The 21,661-nt window shown below is 36.8% G+C and overlaps 2 protein-coding genes across 2 annotated transcripts in view; one reads left to right on the top strand and one right to left on the bottom strand.

Annotated features, from left to right (window-relative positions):
* Positions 1–267: 267 nt before the first annotated feature.
* tmem130 (transmembrane protein 130) lies at positions 268–10,819 on the bottom strand. The gene is made up of 7 exons (XM_041816089.1): positions 10,777–10,819; positions 10,500–10,671; positions 10,273–10,418; positions 8,662–8,746; positions 7,318–7,517; positions 3,896–4,002; positions 268–408 (listed from the first exon to the last, which is right to left on the bottom strand). The coding sequence occupies exons 1-7, from the start codon at positions 10,817–10,819 to the stop codon at positions 268–270; spliced, it is 894 nt and encodes a 297-aa protein (XP_041672023.1).
* A 4,415-nt stretch (positions 10,820–15,234) lies between these two features.
* The window catches only part of baiap2l1a (BAR/IMD domain containing adaptor protein 2 like 1a), a 46,976-nt gene continuing 40,549 nt past the window's right edge, over positions 15,235–21,661 (top strand). The window contains exons 1-3 of the mRNA XM_041815035.1: positions 15,235–15,462; positions 18,781–18,856; positions 19,027–19,113. Coding sequence (XP_041670969.1) covers positions 15,412–15,462; positions 18,781–18,856; positions 19,027–19,113 — 214 coding nt within the window. The 5' untranslated portion in view covers positions 15,235–15,411. The remainder of the gene's footprint in view (positions 15,463–18,780; positions 18,857–19,026; positions 19,114–21,661) is intronic.

Genomic DNA, 21,661 nt, shown 5'->3' on the forward strand with positions numbered 1-21,661 from the left:
AAAGGCCATTCGACCTTCCAGCTCACTTAACTTTAATGACAAAATTAGAGCTTAGACAGAAAACATATCCGAGCATACTGGTTTAAACCTAATTCTAATCACATTTAAAGGTGTGTGTTGTGAACTTTATATCAATTTGTGTCTCTATTGATCTAAAATGTGGTAAAAATACAAAATGAATGATTATTTCTGTATTGTTATGAACTTCTGTCTCCCAGATACCTTCATGGTGCACATGTAGTCACAGTAAACTTCAAGAGTAGACGGTTAAGAGGAGTACTGAGTCCCATACTGCACCAGGAGAGGCTCTTTTTCTTCTTTCTTCTCATTGGAGAATTTAAAGAGAATCGTGCTCTGACCTTCAGATTCATCGTTCTTCAGGAACAGGGCGTTACTGGAGGCAGTAATCTGCAAAAATCACAAATGTACAGACTCATTTCTACCAGTAATGAAACACATTTCTCACCCTTTCTTGTTCTGGTAGCATTCATTTCTAGCTACAGACTGCCTCCCTGTGGTCATAAAGGGCATTAAACTGTGATCATCACTTCTCTGAGTGGTTTGGATTTCATATGTAAGAACTAATGCAAACAAATTTACAAAATTGGTTTCAGAGGAAATGGACTGCAAAATAGTCTTTTCAGTGTTCTAGCCCATTAAGTGCTTTTTACTTCTTATCAGTATTCATCCTTCCACACACACAATTACACACTTATTTAGTGGCATTGTACGACTGATTGTTTATACACAATCAGATAACTCAGGCCATGTCTTTTGGAGCCATTTGGGCAGTGCTTCTTAAAGTGTGGGCCATGCCCCCCTGGCCCTTGATGTACTGCAAGTGGGCTGCAAGACATCATTTTAAAAAGTTGAGATTAAAATCCTAGAAATAACAAAACAAAGAAAAAGGTTAAACTTTAACAGTACTGTGCAGAACTCTTAGGCATGTTTGGGCCAAAACTTGAGGCTGTTGTGGGGGGAATGTGGGAAGTAAGCCACCTGAGGGCACTAGTGGAGGAGGAGATGTTCTCCAAGTAAAGAAGGGAAATTTAAAATAATGTCAAAGGGTATTTCTGCTTCCAGCCTTTCTCGAAATAACTTCCAACATAGAATATTATGTTTTAAGACTGTTGTGTATTTCTGTGGTGTTCTTATGCCAGTGTTTAGATAGGCGTAGTGAGTGTTGGTGGTCCTTTGTAACATTATATCCTCCTGAGACCTGAGCTTTTGTTTGGAATGCAGTTAGTCTATCCCACTTATTTGGGATGAATAAAAGTTCTACATTTGTGGAAATTTTCATTTCCAACATCCACACAAATTCCCCAAATTCCCCCCAAAAATCTGTGAATATTCTTAAACATGTTTTAAAATATCCCCCAAAAATGACCCAAATTCTTTCTACTATTTTCCCCCAACAAATAGTCTAACTATGATGTAAATAAATCTCCAAAATTTCTCAAAATCACCAAAAATGTTCAAATGAGCTACACAAAACTTCATAGAAATGGTGGAAAATTCCCCGAAACATCTGCAAAAATTCCCCCTTAAAATCCAAATTAAATTCCCCCAAATTTTAAATACATTTATCAAATTTCCATGAAAATGCCTGAAAATTTCCATACATATACCTACCAAGCCAATACCAAACTTCTGTGCTAATCTCACAAATTCCCATGGAAATGCCAAAAAAAAAGAAAAAAAAAAAATCAAAGCAAATTTCCTCAAAAACTTCCAATGAAACAATAGACCAAAATATACTACATCCCATAAATTTCTATGAAAATACTTGAAAATTTTCACACAGATTCTTCCAAACATCCAAATTCCCTAAAATGTCCATGAAATTCTTGAACATTTCAAAGAACATCCCCACCCTGATTTGAATAACTAAAACTTCACTATGGACAATTATCTGAGAAATTCTAAAAGCAGAAATTATTACTTTTGTTTACTTTTGTTGTACAAAAGCAAAAACTGTATGTCCTCATATGTACACGCCAGGTCTCAGGAGGATATGCTGAAACATCACGATACTGGGAGTCCTCATCATCTGGCACCAATAATTTGGAACCCCTGCTTTAATTGAATGACAACAGTCAAACATTCTACTAAGCCCCTCACTTTGTAATTATAAAAGTTTCTCACCTCATTCAGAGCAATAAAATCGTTAGGAAAGAGTATGTGAAGTCTCAAGGTACATTTATATTGTTGAATATTATACAAGAACATATAGGTGATTTTGCAGATGCCTGATGTAAATGAAGTAAATATAATACTTGGGGACTCATATTTTGTAGGGGTCTTGGTGGGCCATTTGAAAATTTTCAGGTTTGAAAATGGGGCCTGGCATATTTAAGTTTGATATCAGTTTCTTGCCCATGGATATTTTGATATGTAAACCACAGAGGCTGGGTATCGGCCTGCTAACCTCAACTACCAATCTCCCTTATTGGAGGATGCCCAGCTCCACCACTGAGCCACAGCTGCCCTGATTATAACCATCAGAGATATTTAAATATCTGTTCCATCTAATTGCCACTTTTTCCATGAGATTATGAGCATGCATTGAACAAATCCCAAAAAAGGGACGAATTGTATTTTGTGCGTACAACTGAGGAGGTGTTTAAAAGATCTTGGGGTAGTTTACACAATTAGATTTGTAAAATACATTAGATGGTTGCATTAACATCATGTGAAACACTGAAGAGGAGTCTGATACCAGACAGATACCCTGTTCATGTGATATCATGCCAATATTCAAAAAAGATACAATCATTTAAATCCAGTTGTGCTAACTCTTTCATCAAGTAATGATAAGTTATTAAAGCAATTTGAAAATGTATTATTTCATGGACATATTGTCATTATTTTTTTTTAAATGTTTTTTAATGTTTTTTTTTATGTGGGGCTTGTTTGAAAATACTTCAAGAGTATAATATCAGTTCTTGTTGAAAAGTGATTAGTTGGATTAGAAAGAAATATGTTACAATCAGACACTTAATGTTTGTTTCTTGGTTGACACATTGCTTGGGTAAGGGTATTAAAAAGGGACATTCCTCAACAGACAGATCCCCATCATTGTCAGCATTGAAACAAAGGCTTGTACAGTCACTGGTCAAAATCTTTTCAAAATGCTTGTGCAGGGTCCCTTCAGCGATGGTGGTATGAAATAAAAAAGATAATTGATTAATAACCATCGCTACACTGTTATATTATTCTTGGATTTTTGGAGTAATTTCCAGACTTTTAAAATTCATCTTTAAACTTTTGTTGTGAATATTTCTTTCTTCCTATAAAATTCTTTTGCTAAACATAAACTAAAGATGTCATCAAGTTGTTTGTAAAATGTTGTAAAAGATGGTATGAACCATAAAAGAAGGAAAGCCTAATAATTTGTTACACACTGTAAAATGAAAAAAAAAGATGAAATTCTGTTATTTGAGCTTAGCTTAGAAAATAGGAATTAATAAATTTTCCCAAATACTTATCTATGTCCATCCATTTAAATGTCATTTAGTATGCCACATTTGCGATCCATGTAATGGTGGCATTGTCTAAAATTCATGTTAACTTTTGAGGCCCTTGTATTCCTTTTTTTAATTTTTAAATTCAGTCAGCTTTTTAAATTATAAGTTGGGGACTCCAATGAAAAAGGTTGTAAACTGCCAAGGTATATGATTACTCATTCATGCGAGATTTAACTTGTAAACACAATGTAAACATTTTTGGTACCTTTTGTTGTGAAATCTAATTTAGGTTAGTGTTTCCATTTAGACCATAAAAATCAATCCTTACCCCTATAAACCCTCGCTAATAAGGAAACTAATTTTTAAAATGAAATGAGATAATATATATAATTTAAAAGAACAATGAATTCCAATGCAACCTGCCTTACCTCTCTTTTGTTTTGACGACGAGGGCGACAAGCAATGACCATGATGAAGGAGAAGGTTGCCACAAGTATGGCGGCACATGCCAGGATGAAGAACATGTGGGTGTTATCTGAAAATAATAAAAAAAAAAAAAATCAGATTTCTTGTGAATGTTGAGTTGCTGAAAAGAGGATTATGTGAGCAACCATGAGAAAACCATTAACAAATCAGCCTAGCACAAGTCCTATAAAATGAAATCTTTTTTTCTTAAAAATCATAGTAATTTTCATACTTTTGCAAAAATTTAAATCACAAAGAAGCCACTCCATGCTTCAAATAATAGTATGGGGTATAGGGATCTGGAAAACCCCTGGAACCTCCTCGAGGAGGGTTCCCAGAGCCCCCTTTGAAAACCATTGTAAGGGACATTTTTGGATGTCCATTATGCCCAGACATTGTTGGAGAGCTTAGAAACCTCACTTTCAGAATCTGTATGTATCTCAAAATGTCCCTGGGGAGACTTGTTCCTGGTTTTTCCATGGCTGGACACATATGTTAAATTTCCCTTTTCTGCAGATTTTTATTTGTTCTTTTAATAATTTCTATTCCAACCACTTGGCAAATGAAATTGTTGACCATGTTTGGTGGGAAGAAATGAATAAAATATCTACAAGTTGTTTTTAGGCTGACAGTATCGAGGTCACAGTTTATGACACAAAGTTCATATTTCCACCAAAAAAAACTTAAACTACTGCCTGGTGGTGGGATGCCTGTCTAAGGTATATAACTGCTGGAGAGTTAAGTACAATTGGGTGTCAAGAACAAGGGCTGGGGCAGTTTTGACCTTGACCCTGTACCCCCAAAATACATTCAGTTCATGCTTGAGTCAAAGTGGACATTTGTGCAAAGCATCCTAAGATATTGGGTTTATCAGTAAGTACTCCACTCTCAAAAATCTAATCAGCTCATTCTTGTTGTAGAGTGGACATTTGTTTAAAGGTTGGAGAAGATCCCTTGTTATTGAGATATCACATTAACATTAACAAATAGGGACAGACAGACAACCTAAAAACATAACACCTCTGGACCTGCCTATCGCTGGCGTTGCAGCATTAAATGGAAATCAGCTGGCACTAAAAGTAGATTATTATAACTGTAACTTCACAGCAGAATCAAACTGATTGAACACAGCAGTCATGTGCTGAGCAGTCAGATCACTCTCAGCCTGGATTCCTTCATTTTCACTGCCTCCTCTTTGGCTGTGGAACTAATGCAGCGAAATGGCAAATGTTTAGATTTAGATCTGAAGCACCTCGAGACAGAGCAGCTTCTCCCCTTGGTGTTACAAATTTTGATGGTGGAAAACTAGAAAAGTAGATAATTATTTGCATGCACAGCCTACACATCAGCAAACTAATGAGTCAATATGATTTTGTTTGATATTCTTCAATTCAAAAGGACTTCAGAGCATGACACTGATTGTAGTTCAGGTAGGTGAGTTGTAGGGTCTCAAAACCCTACAACTGCTGGATCAGTCTATAATCCGATGTGTAATATGTAATCTGACCCCTTCATTATGTGTCATGTCCAAGGCCTCAATCTTGCATCCATAAATTTGTGAATTGTGATCCCTGACCTATAAAACATCTCAAATGTTCACTGAGGCTCAATCAGGAATAATGTTAACTTGATGGATAGGTTTGTTAAGGTCACATGGCACAATGACAAGGTGTGGAAAGTGAAATAAGAGCTTGACATTACAATAGCTAGATAAATAGACTTAAGATTTATATCAGATCTAAGAAAACTTCTTGAATGAGAAGAAAAACATCTTAAACACTGAAAACGAAGGAACGGAGCCTTGCATTGTTATGTAACAATATGACAATGCACTTTTGTCAAAAAAAGGATTTGTTATGCTTTTGTTTTGTAATCCTGAGAAAAACATGTTAAGTTATGAAAATTATCAACACTAGATTTGAATGGTTTTTACAGTTATGTATCTTTAATTCATGAGCACTCATTTACTTTACAACTGCTTCTCAGTTTCTGGCTTTCCATTATTGTTCAGGTCTTTTATGATTTTCCTTCATAATCTCAATCTTTTACATCAAAGTAAGCAAGTCAGTGTAAATGTAAATGACTTCTGTGAGTTTTACCACTGCTGAGGACATCTTTGCAAGATGGAGATAATTACAGGCCCTTAACTAAGCCATGCTCAGATGACAAGTTTTCAGCACGATTATCTCCAACATACACAGGGTTTCGAGACCACATCAAGTCTGAAAATTTGTAGTTTCATCTCTTGTAGTGTGTCATAGTGAAAAACAATTGAGAACATATCTGAGACACTTCATGACCGCTGGACAGAAAGTTTAGCGTGTTTGATTTTTGTCCTGCCTTCTTTGATTTGTTCTGTGACATTTGACAACAAGTGAACAGAGAATTTTGTGCAGCCATCACAAATGTAAACAAACTAAATTGCAAAGGAAAAAACAAGTAATGAAGTTAGTACTGTGAGTTGTGACTATGAGACAGAGGTCTCTTATGATGTGTTGTAAGAGGGACTGCTATTTTTGGAAAGTAATAGCAGACACACTTCAGCAACACAGATGTAAGCACTGCAACCACAGTAATCACTGTTAAGGTCATTAGAGACAGTGTAGCTGCAGACTGTTCATCTCTTACTTCCACTCTCACAGACCATTCCTTTAAGACACTGTACGTCTAAGAACAGATTTTCCATAATTTGCCGGTGCAACATAATTTCAGTTACAGTCATGAAATAACCGCAATGTAAACATTACAGACTAAGCAACATTTTGTAAATAAACAGAAAAAAATCAGTGGTCTAATCCAGGATTCAATTATGTAAAGACCCAATTCAGAAGTAGTTACACAAACATGGCTTGCTTTAACTTTGTTAGCTGTTGGTAAAGCTAACACGGCTATACTGGCTACATAGTTAGCATTACTACATAAGCCAATGTAGCTAAGTTATCTTAAGCAATGTGGGTATCAGCAAACGTGACTAAAGCTAACTAAAGATACATAGCTAACGTAACCACTCTGTGAGCACGTACACTTGTATTCTGACATCAAGGCACTGTTTAATACATGAGACCTCAGAAGTCCTGCTTTCAGATAAAGTCCTCATAAGTGTGATAAACACACATGTATGTATGAGTGTGTGTTCTAGTGCATCATTTAGAGGACCTGTGTAAGTTTAACAACTTACAAGGACTTCTTTATCTAAAGGGCATTTGAAACCATATCAGGATATTTTTAGGAAGTGAGGACTATTTGTGGATGCTCACTTCTATAAATCCTTACTATTTCTTTTGGTGAGTGATTATGGATCACAGAGCCCTGTTTTTCAAATAGGGCCCTCATTATTGTGTTAAAACCTTTGTGTGTTTGTGCAGCGTGTGTAAACCCTCACAGCTTCTCTTGACGTAGATGCTGAAGGAGCTCTGCAGCTTGCTGATGTCATTGCGGACCGTGATGTCGAGGCAGTGGACACCGGCTGAGTTGAAGGTGTGGTTCAGTCTGAGGGTGTTTTCATATAGCATGGTCAGCGTGCAGCCCCCCGCCGCATCCGGCACACAGTTTGGCAGAAAACGCCAGCACACCCACATTGGAGGACTAAAGTTACACACGAATACATACATATATTCATTAAGGTTATAGCAAAGATTACCCTTCAACTTTTTTAATTGTGCTGTAAAACCAGCAACTAAACCCCAGAAACTTTTTAGTTGAAAACCTATGCATATCTATATTTGTATTAATAGTATAGTTGATCAATTAGTGGCCAGAGCTTGATATTTGAGTACAAAGTATTTAAATCTAATATTTGCATAATGATCGTTACTCACAGGTTGAAATCCAGCTACTGCAAATGAATTTTCCTACTGGCTAATGGTGGCAACTGACACATGTAGTGCCAGCTTTCATCTCCCCAGAGCTCAACAGTGTCTGCCTACCTTTTCCACAGCTGTTGTTTCAAAAGTAAGTTTCCCCATTTAAGTCTTTTGTAGGGAAACATGGCTTTAACTTCAACTGTAATGATCAACAACTGAACTTTGAGGGCAACAGCAGGTTCTACCAATCAGAAAAGTCTTTATGATGCTGGAGAATTGTGGGTTGTGTAGTTCTTTTCATGTTTTTCTTTAAATAAGGTTGATAACATAGAAACATGTGTCTTCTACAGGATACATTTTTGACATTATGAGTAATAGTCAAAGCCCAAAAGCATCACTGACTGTATGATGCTGCTAATGGTGAAAGCACAAAAGAATAAGTGAGCATGTCTTATCCCCGTGATGCTCTAAAGGCATTTTGTGAAATTCCAGGATAGATGCACCTCAGTAAAAACTCTAGGGTCTCTATTTTTACACAGCTTCAAGGAGGCCACTAGGTCAGAATGTACACAAACATTATAAATAGCACCTGGAAACTATCATGTTTTTTAACAATTGATATTCATGGTTTAATTCACATGTGCCATTATTTCTTTTTGGATTGTGATGCACATCACTTTAAATCATAAGAAGTATTTCTGTATTTATATATTTTATTCATATTGATCAGAATAAATTAATGAACTTAAAGTAAGTATATTTAATTCTGAGCACATATTTGCAGCTTTTACTTTCATATTTTGGACTTGCATCAATAAAACGTGACTATCATAAATGTCTGTTTTTTTGCAGACAACATAACTTGTTTCAATTGCAGCCAACAAAAAGATTTTTTTAAAAAAAGAAGACAAAATGAAAAAGCTTACCTTCCATCAACATGAACAGCCAAACTTGCATTCTGAGACACTTCAAAGTCTGGAGGCCCCTTCAGCTCGATGTTTTTGATGGCATCTACAGAAATATTTCAACAATTATACATTTGCTGCTTAGCCAAAATGCATTTAGGAACAGCTTTATTGTAAAAACACAGAAAGCACTTTACATTTTTTACAGTTTCTGTTGGTTCAACAAGTCCAGGTTAGCTCCTTATTTTAATGAAATAATAAGCAAAATAGGGCCTGAATTTCTTGTAATGACTAAAGAAATCTAAAGGGGTCAGGCTGCAGACCGCTGAATTCAGACACCACCTCTTGCAGACCACTACTGAGAAGCTGTCTCTGTCAGAACAGATGTGGTGTAATTTGCCAGTACAGTGTATTTCCTATTTTAGATTTTCTTTTTTAAATTAAACTTTAATATTCATAAACAAGGTCTGGCAGTTGCAGTCATGAGATAAAATCTAAATCTAATCACTTTGCAAACATTACAGACTGAGCAACATTTCATAAATGAAACAGAAACAAAGGTCAGAAGTCTTAATTTTTCAATGTAAGCCATACATTCATTTTGGCTAAAGCTAATGATGCTAAAGTGAGCTACTGTTTAGGTAATTACTTGGTAAATGGTAAATGGACTTGAGTTTGTATAGTACTTTCCTACTCACACCTACCCATTCATTCCCTATAACTCCATTCAATCCACATTCAACACTGATGATGGCAGAGTTTACTATGGAGAATTGGCGATCACTATTAGCTAATCCTATTCAAACGCATCCATACCCATTAACACACCACCGACAAAGCCATGGAACTGTTGTGTTAAGTGTCTTGCCCAAGAACACGTCGGCATGTGAATGCAGGAGCTGGGGATTGGACCCACAACCTTTCAATTGTGAGATGACTCTACCAACTGAGCCACAGTCGTACTTCTGAAATGGCTCTAGGTCAAGCAAACATACAATAATCTCGATGTAGCTTTGCTAGCTCTAACTCTAGCTTTAGCTAGGTTGGCCATATAGATACTGTAGCTTCATTAGCCTTAGCTACATTAGCAACATAGCTACTGTAGCATCATTAGCCTTAGCTACATTAGCAGTTAGCAGTCAGGTTTTTAACTTTTAATATCCTAAGCTTTACATCAACCCTTATCCAAACCCAAATCGAGAGTTTAATCTGATGTCATTATGAAAGTTTTAGCATGTTTTTCTATTCCAACAGTCTTGAAAAATCTGCCAATCCAGTGAATGAATTTTACTTAAGTGTCTTGAAATGGAAAATTTAAATCTTAATATAAACGGCACACTTGAAAACTCTCAGCTAAAATTTGACTCATTACAAAAAGTTCAGGCCTTGTTTTTTTACTTTGAATTTAGATAGACTTGTTATGAAAGTTGTCTCATGCATCTCAAAGTTTTTATTTTCTTGTAATTTCCAAATACAAAAAGAGTGACTCCCATGATTCTTTCAAAATTACACCGATTAATTTCTTTTAAGGACACACCATAAAACATGGGACTTGGTATTGGGGAAAAATCTGAAATATTCACAAACAAATGCAAGTAGTCACCACTAAAAATATAAAGTAGAACTACATACCGAGTACTTGGACATCCATGGAGTAGACGTCAGTGATTGGTGCTGCAGATTTGTTGAAATTCACTCCCACTTGCAGCCTCAGTGTGTAGTTTCCTGACACTGGATAATGATAACGTACGACCGGCTCAGTCCCTTGGATCACCTCTCTGCATCACAGAGAAAAAGAAATAGAATAAGAGGTAGAAAAATAGCCCCCCAAAGCTCCATTTATATTGATGCTCTCATACCCGTTCCCTAAGTCCCAGGTATAAGTGAACTTTGCTGTGCTGTAATTCAAGTGTGGGTCGAAGAGTTCAAACATGGTCTCTGTGGGAACATCTGAAGCAAGCTCTCCTGTGTCCCTCACATAGGTGGCATTTCCTTCCATCTGATAGAAAACCAGCTTCCCAGCAATATTTTCTGCCCAAAATTAAACATATTGATGATTTTGTGATGCCTTTACATAAAGGAAAAATAAAATATAATGTATGACCTACCCAAATCTGTCAGTGGGTCTGTAGTCACCGCCACGCCCAAGACGACCAATGGCAGCAAAACCAGGATCCATAGTGAGTTTTGTCTGAAATAATGCATCCAATGATTAATAACTAATCAAGAAACATTAAATGTTTATCAGAATGTTACCTGTACCTGTCCATATCTGCTGGTCCTCTCAGAGAGGACCCCAAGAAGAAATAAAGAGGATCCTGAGAGCTCTTTCTGACTGGGCGTGAGGTTCAGAGTCTGCAGATGAGAGCAGTAGAAGCTTGAAATCGTCACCATGCGTTTCAATCATGTGGCTCCAACAACAACAATCAGCTTCTTAGTGTGAGGCTCCAGCCTGGGTCACATTCCTGTCAGAGATGTGGGGCATCTTTCGAAGATATGGGATTTTTCTCTACATTTATTCTCTGAAACCAACATCAAACTTTTGTTGGTGAGTCTATTCTATTGCATGAGATAGCCACATGGTGGTGCTAAACACCAGACAACAGTCTCAGTCCCTTCACCACAAAAGAATGACACAAAACTCATGTTACTTAATGTGACTAGTAACAGGGATTATTCTTTGTGAATATGCACTTCAATGTAAAAATAAAGGGTTTTAACTGTATCTTTCTGCAGGCCTTAGCTGAGGGTCTTATGTATGATCATATCACTGTTGCATTACGGAAAGGGTGCCGGGTACAACATGCCTGATCCAATCAAACACAGTTTCTTTGTCATCTTTCCTGCCATCGTTTAGTCATGGTGAGCAGCTGACTATTTTCAGTGTCGAAACATTGCCTGGTCTCGTGCTATTTTACATTAAAGTGGTTCCAGTTTAGGGCTGAATGGTGGAGTGGTCAGTGCTGCCCCCTCCCAGTAAAGAGATGTGTGATTCAGATTCCAGTGTATTCAGCAGTTGTCTTTGGGTACTCTAGTTTCAATTAAGAAGGAGAAGGAGGGGGCCAGTACAAGTTAATATGACATAGTTAACTCTTTATGTGGTCTCCCCCAACTCCCAGTGATGAAGTGGAACCAGTACGATATTTCTCAGCCAATCAGCAGAGATCAGTCAACATCATGGAAAGTGACATCTCAGCATCTTACCTATCAGCAGCGGCTTAAACTTCCTGTTTCCTTTAGAACTTGTGAAATGCAGTTTTACATCCACACAAATGGCCCTGAATCATAACTAACCATGGAAAGTTGTTGAAACTCACATAATATAAATATTATAGAAATCACTGCAATTTTTGCATAAAAAATGGAGGAACCATATTTCCCATTTAGGGGAATATATATTAGTGGCTGTATCAACCCTCTGAGACAGACATTGTCTTATACAACAAGGAAACACCCGTTATTCAAAGTTAAATAACTGAACCATAAATTGTAGCCACTTATTGTTTCCTCCAAAAGCTCTCTGTTGTGCCATTCTAATGCCACTATCCATGCCTGCACTGCTCTTACAGATCGTTTTATAGCAAGCCTGGAACCTGGAGGACATTGCAGGGTCTTTAAAGATTAAATCCACACCAGTACTCTGATTTTGAACTTCTTTTCATCCATCTATTAATTATTTTTTTAATTTTTCCTGCAGCTAGCGGGTTAGCCCACCACCATATTGTCTGTGTCCCAGGATGCACTGTGACTGGGTTGTGACAATAAATTGCAGGATGTTCCATCATCTCGTCATGCTTTGCCAAATGGAGAATGTGTACAGACTTAGAAACTTGAGGAGAGAGCCTGAATGACTTATAATGGAGAGAAAGGGAAGCTATTATGTGGCCCTCTGTGTCACTGCAGACAGGAACTACTTTGAATAATGACTCAAATTCCCAAAAGCACAAGGACTTTTTGTAAAACTGTAAATATTTTGAAGATTTTTTGGGTCACAGAATGATTAGTTTTTAATTATTTGGTCCCAAAGAGATGGGAGAACATGTTTGACCTAGAAAAAAAAGTCTTAGTCATTACTGTTACTGTCTTTAATACATGAAAATCCGAATTTTAAATTAGTCCAATTACTTTTTAAAAATTCAAGTGACATTACTGAAGTACACATATTCTTAAAGCCCATATTTTATTGAAAAAAGGATGTTTAGAGCTTGACTGTGCACCACAGCGTTGATGTTTTACAAGCTTTTATAAACAAGGATGCTTCCTGCCTGCTGCCTAATGGCAGTTGGGAATACATCCAGCCCTGAGAGACTATGTAGTATGGGTACTGACTGGTGCACAGATGGTTCAAGTTAAATGACATCAGGAGAAGCTTTCTGTTTTGGAAAAAGGACTGAAAACCTGATGATATTTGATATTGATATTTATATTCCTCTATATAACCTATATGCCTCTGTAGTGTTTAGTTTGCATACAAATAAAAGGAAATGACTTTGGCTTAAAAAAGCTCCAATTGTTAACAAGAAATACAATTCACTAATTAATTAATTTATTCAATTCAAGTTAACAAGTTGCATGAAATTAGTGTGTTGCAGCTTGTTAATTTGAGTTGAATAAACGTAATTCAAGTCTTTTACCAACTGAAGCATTTACTTAAGTAGGTAGGTAAACTATTTTCTCCTTAGATGCCTACACAACGTGCAGCTCATTGAAGAATGGTAATACTTTGGATTGAAAGAGAGCATGTATTTGATGGCTTTAAGTTTCTCTCTTTCAACTGTTAGTATACATCGCCCCCATCAGGATGTAGACGTTACTATCTTGAAATAAATTCTTCAGGAAGTATCTTACATTTACATTTTCTCAAGCTTCATAATTTCTTTTTAACTTGCATAGTGTTTGGTTCACTTTAAAGCCCCCGGGAAGTTTTAGCTATTTATGGAACAGACTAAAACTGAAGGTAATGCCTCTTTATGCCCATCAAAAACCAGCAAGATCATCAGCAACGTGACTGATTATTTATTTGCAGGTAGTTTCAAATGGCTCATTAGCTGCCACAAGAAAGGTGTCAGAGAAGACGATTCATAGCACTGAGGAAACAGCCTTATTAACTAAAATTCCACAGCAAAGATTCTCAACATATTACACATTTCACTTTCTAAAAGAACATAAATGAGATTTTTTTCCTCCAGAGTAACAAACACTTCAACCATAGGCAAATCCAGATGATGTTTAACCCCTGAGAGGAACGAATACATTTTAGGTGTATGACAACAAATGAAAACCAGATTCCATTAGTTAAAGATGCAGTGTTTTAGTGTTAGTCTTGCTGAAGTGTAATATTTAAGGATCTTATACTTGACTTCCCCATTCTTCCTCATGATTTTTTTTTTTTTTTTTTTTTTTTTGATTGTTTATAACACCGCTTTCCAAGCTTTTTATTTTGTGATAAATAAGAGGTCTGAATTTTTTTGGAAATTTTCTTCTCCAAAATCCACAGAAGTTCTCTACATTCTCACAGAAATTACCTAAACATACTTACCTAAACATGTTTTTAAATATCACATCAAAAGGACCCAAATGTTTCAATGAAATCTTATTTAAAAGCCTACACATTCAAACAGAAAATCCCAAGAATATTAAATGTTTATCCCTGAAAAACTGAAATAGATAACTTCGCTCCTAAATTTCTTTAAAAATGTTCAAAACATTTACTAAAATGAAAGTGACTGAAATTCCCCCTAGACATCCAAACAATTTCCCTGAAATAATCAGGAAAACTCCAAACCTTACCAATTTCCAAACAAATTTCCAAAATTTTACATATAAAAATGTAAATTTTCATTAAATATACAAAAACTTTTGAAGCAAATCTTAAAAATTAAATTTAATCACATTCTCCCAAACAACTTATTAATTTCCTACATTTCCATGAAAATGCCTGAAAATTTCCAAACGTCCACCAAATTTCTAATTTCTTTGCACAAATTTCCATGAAAATAGCCAAAAATGTTAAAGCAAATCTCCCCAAAAACTTAGAATGAAACTCTAAAGGAACATCCCCAAAAATTCCATGGAAATAAATGAAAAGTTTCAAGGAAATTCTCCAACAAAAACAAAATAAATTCACCAAAATGTCCACTAAAACTCTTGAAATTTTCATAGCAATTTCTCTCAATATTTTAAGGAAGTCACATAAACTTCATGAATATCTAATAGTAGAAATGATTACTTATATGTAGGATTTAATGTCTTCATATGTACATGCAGGGTCTCAGGAGGTTTTTGTTAAAACCGTCTATGAGATTGTGAAGACATTCATCACTCCACCATTATGTATTACAGCGCCCTCTGCTGGCCAGTTTTATAGTTAAGCCATAAATCCACAATACTAAAATGCTCTGTGCCTTCTATAGTTCTCTTTTCATGACAGATATTCAGAACTAACCTTCCTTGTCATCTTACGGCTCTTTATAAAATCTCCAATATCTTCAGCCCCGCTCATGACGTCACACCCCTCCCTCGTGCTCCTCCGCCCTCCTCGAGCTGAACGCACGGGAAGGTCCCTCGGTGTTCAGTCAGTCAGTTAGAGCGTCCTCCGCCGGCTGCTCACATGCGTGGAGCGAGGGGGCAAACAAGGACCAGGACCAACAGTGGGATTTATTACTCGGCGTGAGCGAACACCTGGATTACTAGAAATCGTTTCTATTTCTCTTTTTTTGTTGTTTTGTTGTTAATTTTTGACTTTGTGGGCTTGAGGAACAACCTGCCATCATGTCTCGCGCTCCAGATGATGTGAGCAAGCTCACTGAAAACACATACAAGGTGAGTGGAACTAGAAAAAAAAATTGTTTTACAGGCTAACTGATGAATATCATTGCTATTTTGTGATTAATGCGGAAATGGGGGAATAATTCTGTCATAGCTGGAATATAATTTAAGTTAGCTGCGTTTAATACGGACCATAAATCACAGAGATAACAACACTGTAAAATAGTTCAAGTTTTATTGGGCATGTGCTTTCCTTTTACTGCACTTGTCACGCTTTATGGCAGCTTTCTTTCCTCTTAGAGTAAATAAAATATTTTTTGCTGTCACACTGCAATTAAAACGCATCCTGGTTGAGCAATCGAAACTTTCTGTTGTTGTTTACAAGCACAATTCAGGACACACCCAGTTATCCAATTATTAGTCGGTTCATTTATGCATAAATCACAGTAAACCACAGTATGAGGGAGAGAGAGAAGAGACAAAGTTTGACCCATCAATCAGCTTGCCAGTGGACTTAAAGTGATCAATATCTATTTGATCATGGGATTGATCTTGATCCCTGGATTAATCTAATCACGTTCACACTGCTGTCTATCACATGTGATAAAATGAGTGTTACTGGAAGAATACGAGGCCCTAAAGCTCTTGCTGGGAGTTTTTTACCTGGTTATAAAACATACCTATACTTATACTGATGTCTCTTTATGGCCTATAGAGGCAATCAAAAACATTGTTGACACTTTGACTCTTTCTTTATAATTACTTTTGATGCCTGAAACCACTGTCAGGGGGTAGGTGTCAGACAGAATGAAACAGCATATTTTTCTTCACTTTTCCTTGACAAATTACCTAGAAAAACACATTTTAATGAGATATACATTTAAAATTTCTTGCACATGTGGGCTACTGGACAAATCAGAAAAAAGATAAGGCCATCAAGACAAGGAAATCCAGACAAACTAGAAGACGGAGATTAAAAAACAATAGAAGATGTCATACTTTTATCCTTGGCATGACATTGGTGTTGGCAGGTATAGCCAAAAATCAATCATCTGCACTGGTAAATATAAAAATCTCTCCTGATATCTACAACTGATATATGGGCTGTAAATTTCAGCCTTTATCACCTGTAAATAGTAGCTGTGTGAATAAGTTTGTGGAGTTTTAGGCTGGACCAACAGACAAATGTCAGCTGGTCTTTTTCTTTCTTCACCCTCATTCCTTAAACTTTAAAAATCCAGTATCACGCACCCCTACTTTTTTCTCTTTTGCCCTTCCATTTTAAGCCATACAAATTGTGTGTTTTGCGTCTAAATTGAGGTTCTCATGTACACGTTTTCAATTGCATTTTCCAATAAAAAATAAAAAATAAAATTAAAAAACTGACTTGAAACTCTGCAAATAGCGGAAAAACAGAAATATTGTGAATTGAGTATTTCTGCTGGGAAGAGGTGGAAAAGTTGACATAACAAAAGAAAGTGCAAATTAGAACCACATTTAGGAAATAAATGATTATTTAAGCTTATTTAAGCACAAACTGCTGTTACTAGAACTCTTCCAAGACCACATTGTTTGTAAAAAAAAAAAAAAAAAGTTTACCATTTTATTCTTTAACTAGCCTTGGATATACCGGCAGTGGAGCACTGAATTAAAGGCCCTTTACGTTTGCTTTTTTTTTTTTTTTTTTTTTTTTTTTACTTTTTTCACAAGTTCTCCTTATGTATGCATAATGATACTGGATGGATCGTAATATCACAATATGATCGGCATGATATCTGTATTGCCAGATATTAGCTAAAAAAGTGAAATATTGGTATGAAAATTAGTGCCAATATTTACAGCTTTTTGGCTATTAAAAATTGGCCTATTTCAACTGTAAATATTTGCTGTATGAACAAATAAGTTCATACTTTTTTAAGCTTTGGTCTTTGTCAGCTGTAGTCTTATTTCTGTCTTTATCCTCACCCTTACACCCCTACACTTTGAAGGTAAGCGAATGACGGAAATTTGTTAATTTGTTCCTCCTAAATCTTTAAATTGAGTTTTTTTAAAGACTTAAGCTTTGAGATCTGAGCTACATTTAAATATCTGTGTCAATATCAGTATCATGTAGAATTACTTTGCAAATATCAGCACATCGGATATTGTGAAAAAATCCAATATCACGCATCCCTACAAAAAGATGAATAAAAACAGAAGCAAATGTTTCAGCTCACGACTATCATTGTTACTGACGTGAGTGTTTCAAAAAGCAGAAATTGCCCTTTACTGGCACTTACATTGTGTAGAAAATGTAGTATTTTAAAAGTTTGAAATATCTCGACAGTATTGATTAAATTAATGGAGACATGTCACTTTAAAGCTACGGAGAGGAAGCTTCAATTTCTGTTGATTTTGGCGCCCCCAGTGGACAGTGATTTTGTCCTTTTCGCACCTGCAATTTGCTGTCTTTTAAAAAATATATCCCTGTTCTCTTGTAACGGTGTAAATAAAATTGTGTCATTTATTGTTATTTTTTTGTGGAAATGTTTTTCTTTAGTTAGCTTTAGTTAACTTGTCCCCTACCCCACCACAGCAGTTTTAAGGCGTTAAAAGTAACTTCATAGAAATATTCAGTTTATTTTTGATGTTTTTTTTGCTTTTGTAGCTCATAAAGAGTCTTCATAATTAATTTTAGTCTATTTCATAACCAGATTAAAACCCCTCACAGGGGCTTTAAACTAGGAAATATCAAAAGTATCCAGGTATTTATAAGTGACAGCCTGGGTTTCAGCTGTGTTTGTTTTGTGTGCATGTGAAAGAGAGAGAGAGAGAGAGAGAGAGAGAGAGAGAGAGCAAGGAACCTGTTTCCCTTTTTCTCTTTCTCTCCTCTGCTCTGCTCTTCATGTAAAGTCATACCTGCCCCTTCATTGTTCTGTCGAGGGCGTGCCTTGGGACTAGAGACGGGGAGGTGAACAGCGCTTGATTGTCAAGGCATTTCAATAGAAAGAGAGACAGAGAAAGGCAGAAGGAGAAGAGGGGGGAGCGGTGAGGTTAACGCCACAAATAGCTGCCACTTTGTATGGGACTTCGCTCTTTGGAGGGAGTTGTAAAGCATACGTGAGGGGTCAAGTTAAAGATTGAAAGTTTTATTGTTCTCACATGCAGATATTTATAGAGCACCAACACTCACACTTGTTTTCATGTATTTCTCCTCTCCACCCACTGCCACAAAAAATACCCCCAGGAGTTGTATTATCCCCAGAAAGCTGTTTGTAAACACAGAAAAGAAATGAGAGATGTTTTTGAGGAATCAAAAAAGAAAGTAACTCACAGAAAAGTCAGTGCTCCTCTCTGCCATTCTCCACCTTAAATCTGTGCTTTTTGTCCCAGATTGTGATGGAGCAGTTCAACCCAGGCCTGAGGAACTTGGTCAACCTGGGGAAGAACTACGAGAAATCAGTCACAGGTAAACACATCTACACAAAGACCGCACACATGGTAAAAACTTGGTGACCTTTTGGCGTCAAAATAACCCCCAAATTCTGCCTACTTAGGTATAAAATGATCTGTTTTTATATGAAGTGAAATTTCATTTTCCCAGCCTGTAACTTGATCATTGTCTGTCTCCGATCGCAGCGATGACTGTCGCTGGAAAGGCCTATTTTGATGCCGTCTCAAAGGTGGGAGAGAATGCTATCGCGTCTCCGGTCTCCAGAGAGCTCGGTGAGTTTCATTCAAATCCACCTTTATGCTAATCTCAAGGGGTTCTGCCTGACATGTCTCAAAGTATCTAGTGCAACTAGAGCTTGAGAAAGGTTATGATTTCGTGGCTATATTTCAGTTAAAGCACATGGAAGTAGGAATACGCTTCTTTGATATTATGTCAAATAGATGACAAATGTAGTTCTCTCACATCACTACTGTAAATGTGAAACAGCCAATTCACTTGGCTTAGCAATTCCTCACCACTTGGACAAAAGAAACTAAAGTACATCTACCATCTCTTCTTAAATCACCAGTCAACTCATTGTAAAGTGTGTTTTTGCCTGATCTATTTAACAAAAATATGTTGTTTGAAATCACACTGTTGTGACTGTAATTAAAGCAGTGCAGAAAGCAAACAAAAGTAAAGAGTGCAAACTGAACTTATTCCAGTCAGATGAAGCTTTGTAACTAAATGACCTACAACCAATTTCTTTATATCTTGGAGTGGTGAAGGAGGGGTGATTTATATGTCTGAGTGGATATGGAGGTGTATATGGAACCAGTAGTTGTTTCAGATATTATGGGAAATTGACTCATTCAAAGATAAATTAAAAAACAGTGAAATGGATTTGGATTTGGGCTGAAGCCAGAGATAATCAAACACAAAGCACTGGTGTGTTTTATATGGACATCTCCAAATAAATTCACAGACAAGTGGGAATTAAATGGCATAACCCACTCTTTAATCAGCTGCCTGGAACATTTGTTGTCAGCAACACTGTACGGCTCAAGTCTTTACTAATAAGGCATGAAAGTGCTGCCTGTGATCTTCTGATCCTGTGTAAAAGTTGAAAGAAAATTTAACTTGAAAGCATTAGTGCTGGCTGGAAAGTTAGGCAACAATGGCATGGTGTGGTGAGCCTAGCTTCTGATGCTAACTGCTAATTAGGATAGTGACTTGTCAAGAGTAGAGAAAGGTTGGCTGTGTTCCTGCAGTATTTTGTTTTTGCAAAGCTTGCTTATTGCATGACTCATGTCCACTCCTGACACATTTGAAGAAACCCAAAATAATCCAGTATCTTTGCTATCAGTCTTGCTAACAGCAGACTTTCTTGCCCATATTTTTTGCAGCTGCCTATTGATTTTTTTGCTAACTGCACTGTAGGGGATGCATATTTTAAAACTGCTGCCACAACATTTGCAACAGTATCAGTCCTGCAGCATCTGTATTCAAGCGTGTGTGTTGTGAAAGGAATACATGACATTATGTTCTCAATTCAATTTATTTTTTTTTAAAGATTTTTGGGGCTTTTTCGTGCCTTTATTAGACAGAGGAGGACAGACAATAGACTCGGAAACAGGGAAGAGAGCGGGGAGAGACATGCGAGAAATGGTGCCACAGACTGGATTCGAACCCGGGCCGCCTGCCTACATGGTGCGTGCCTTAAACACTCAACTACCGGCGCAACCATAATTCAATTTTTTGATTACAGGCCACGGTATTGTCGTTGAAGCATATCCCTGCTGAATTTTAAAGAGAACAATTTTTTGCTACAAATCATCTCAAAATAATCTAAGAGTAGCTACAGGCTAGCCTGACTAAAATTGTAAAGTCTAATGCCATTAGGGTCAAATTACCCTTGCATGTGTTGTGCCCAAAGTGGCCTAGGCATTCTAGGCATGCTACGCTGCCCCTAAGAAACTGCCCCAAAAGAAACAAGATGAAGGTGATAAAATGGGAGTGCTAAAGTGATAACAACCATATTTTCACCATTGGACAAATATCAAATTCGATGCTTGCTTACATCTCTGTTGACTGCTTGGTATGTGAAGAATGGGCAAATAGGAAGAAGGTCCAATGCTTATTTCAATACTGTTTGAAATATACATTCCCAATGGTGCATTTAACAAAAAAGCAAACAGGTGGCAGCAGACTCTAAACTGCATGATGCAGCAAACACTTCAGACCAAAACAAACTTATGGATGAAAAAGCCTATCCACTGTCAGCAAGTCAGAGAGCAGAGATTATCTCTGACTTCTTTTAACACCAAGAAGTTAGGGTTTGGACATGAGTCATGCAATATGCAAGCTGTGTGAGAACAAGGTAAAACGCTGCAGCAACACGACCAACCATAATCAACTCACCAGGCTAATTAGATGTTAGCAACAACAGGTAGGCCTGCTACACCTGGCTAAAGGGGCTGTATCGCCACCTATCATAACAGAGTCGGATACACTCCTGTAAATACATCAATTCTGCCCCAGTCATATACTGTGATAAAGATAAAAGTTCAGTTAAAGGGCCTAACTGAGCTTTATCTGTAACCTGAGTTAGCTGTGCATGTGAACATACAGAATGTTAAAGCTAGATTTAGAGCTTTTAGATGTTTTTGTACTGTTGGTGGTTGGTGTTGTTGCCACTTTAAGAAAATAACAGTCTAGTTGTTTCCTCTTCTTTTTGTCTTTGTGCTAAGCTAAGGAAATTTAGTGTTGTCTTTACCCTTTCATGGAAGGTACCGGCACGAGATGAGTAGATTTTAGTACTGAATCTAAGAACATGAAATG

Source organism: Cheilinus undulatus, linkage group 20 (assembly GCF_018320785.1).
Source record: "Cheilinus undulatus linkage group 20, ASM1832078v1, whole genome shotgun sequence".
NCBI classification, from domain to species: domain Eukaryota; kingdom Metazoa; phylum Chordata; class Actinopteri; order Labriformes; family Labridae; genus Cheilinus; species Cheilinus undulatus.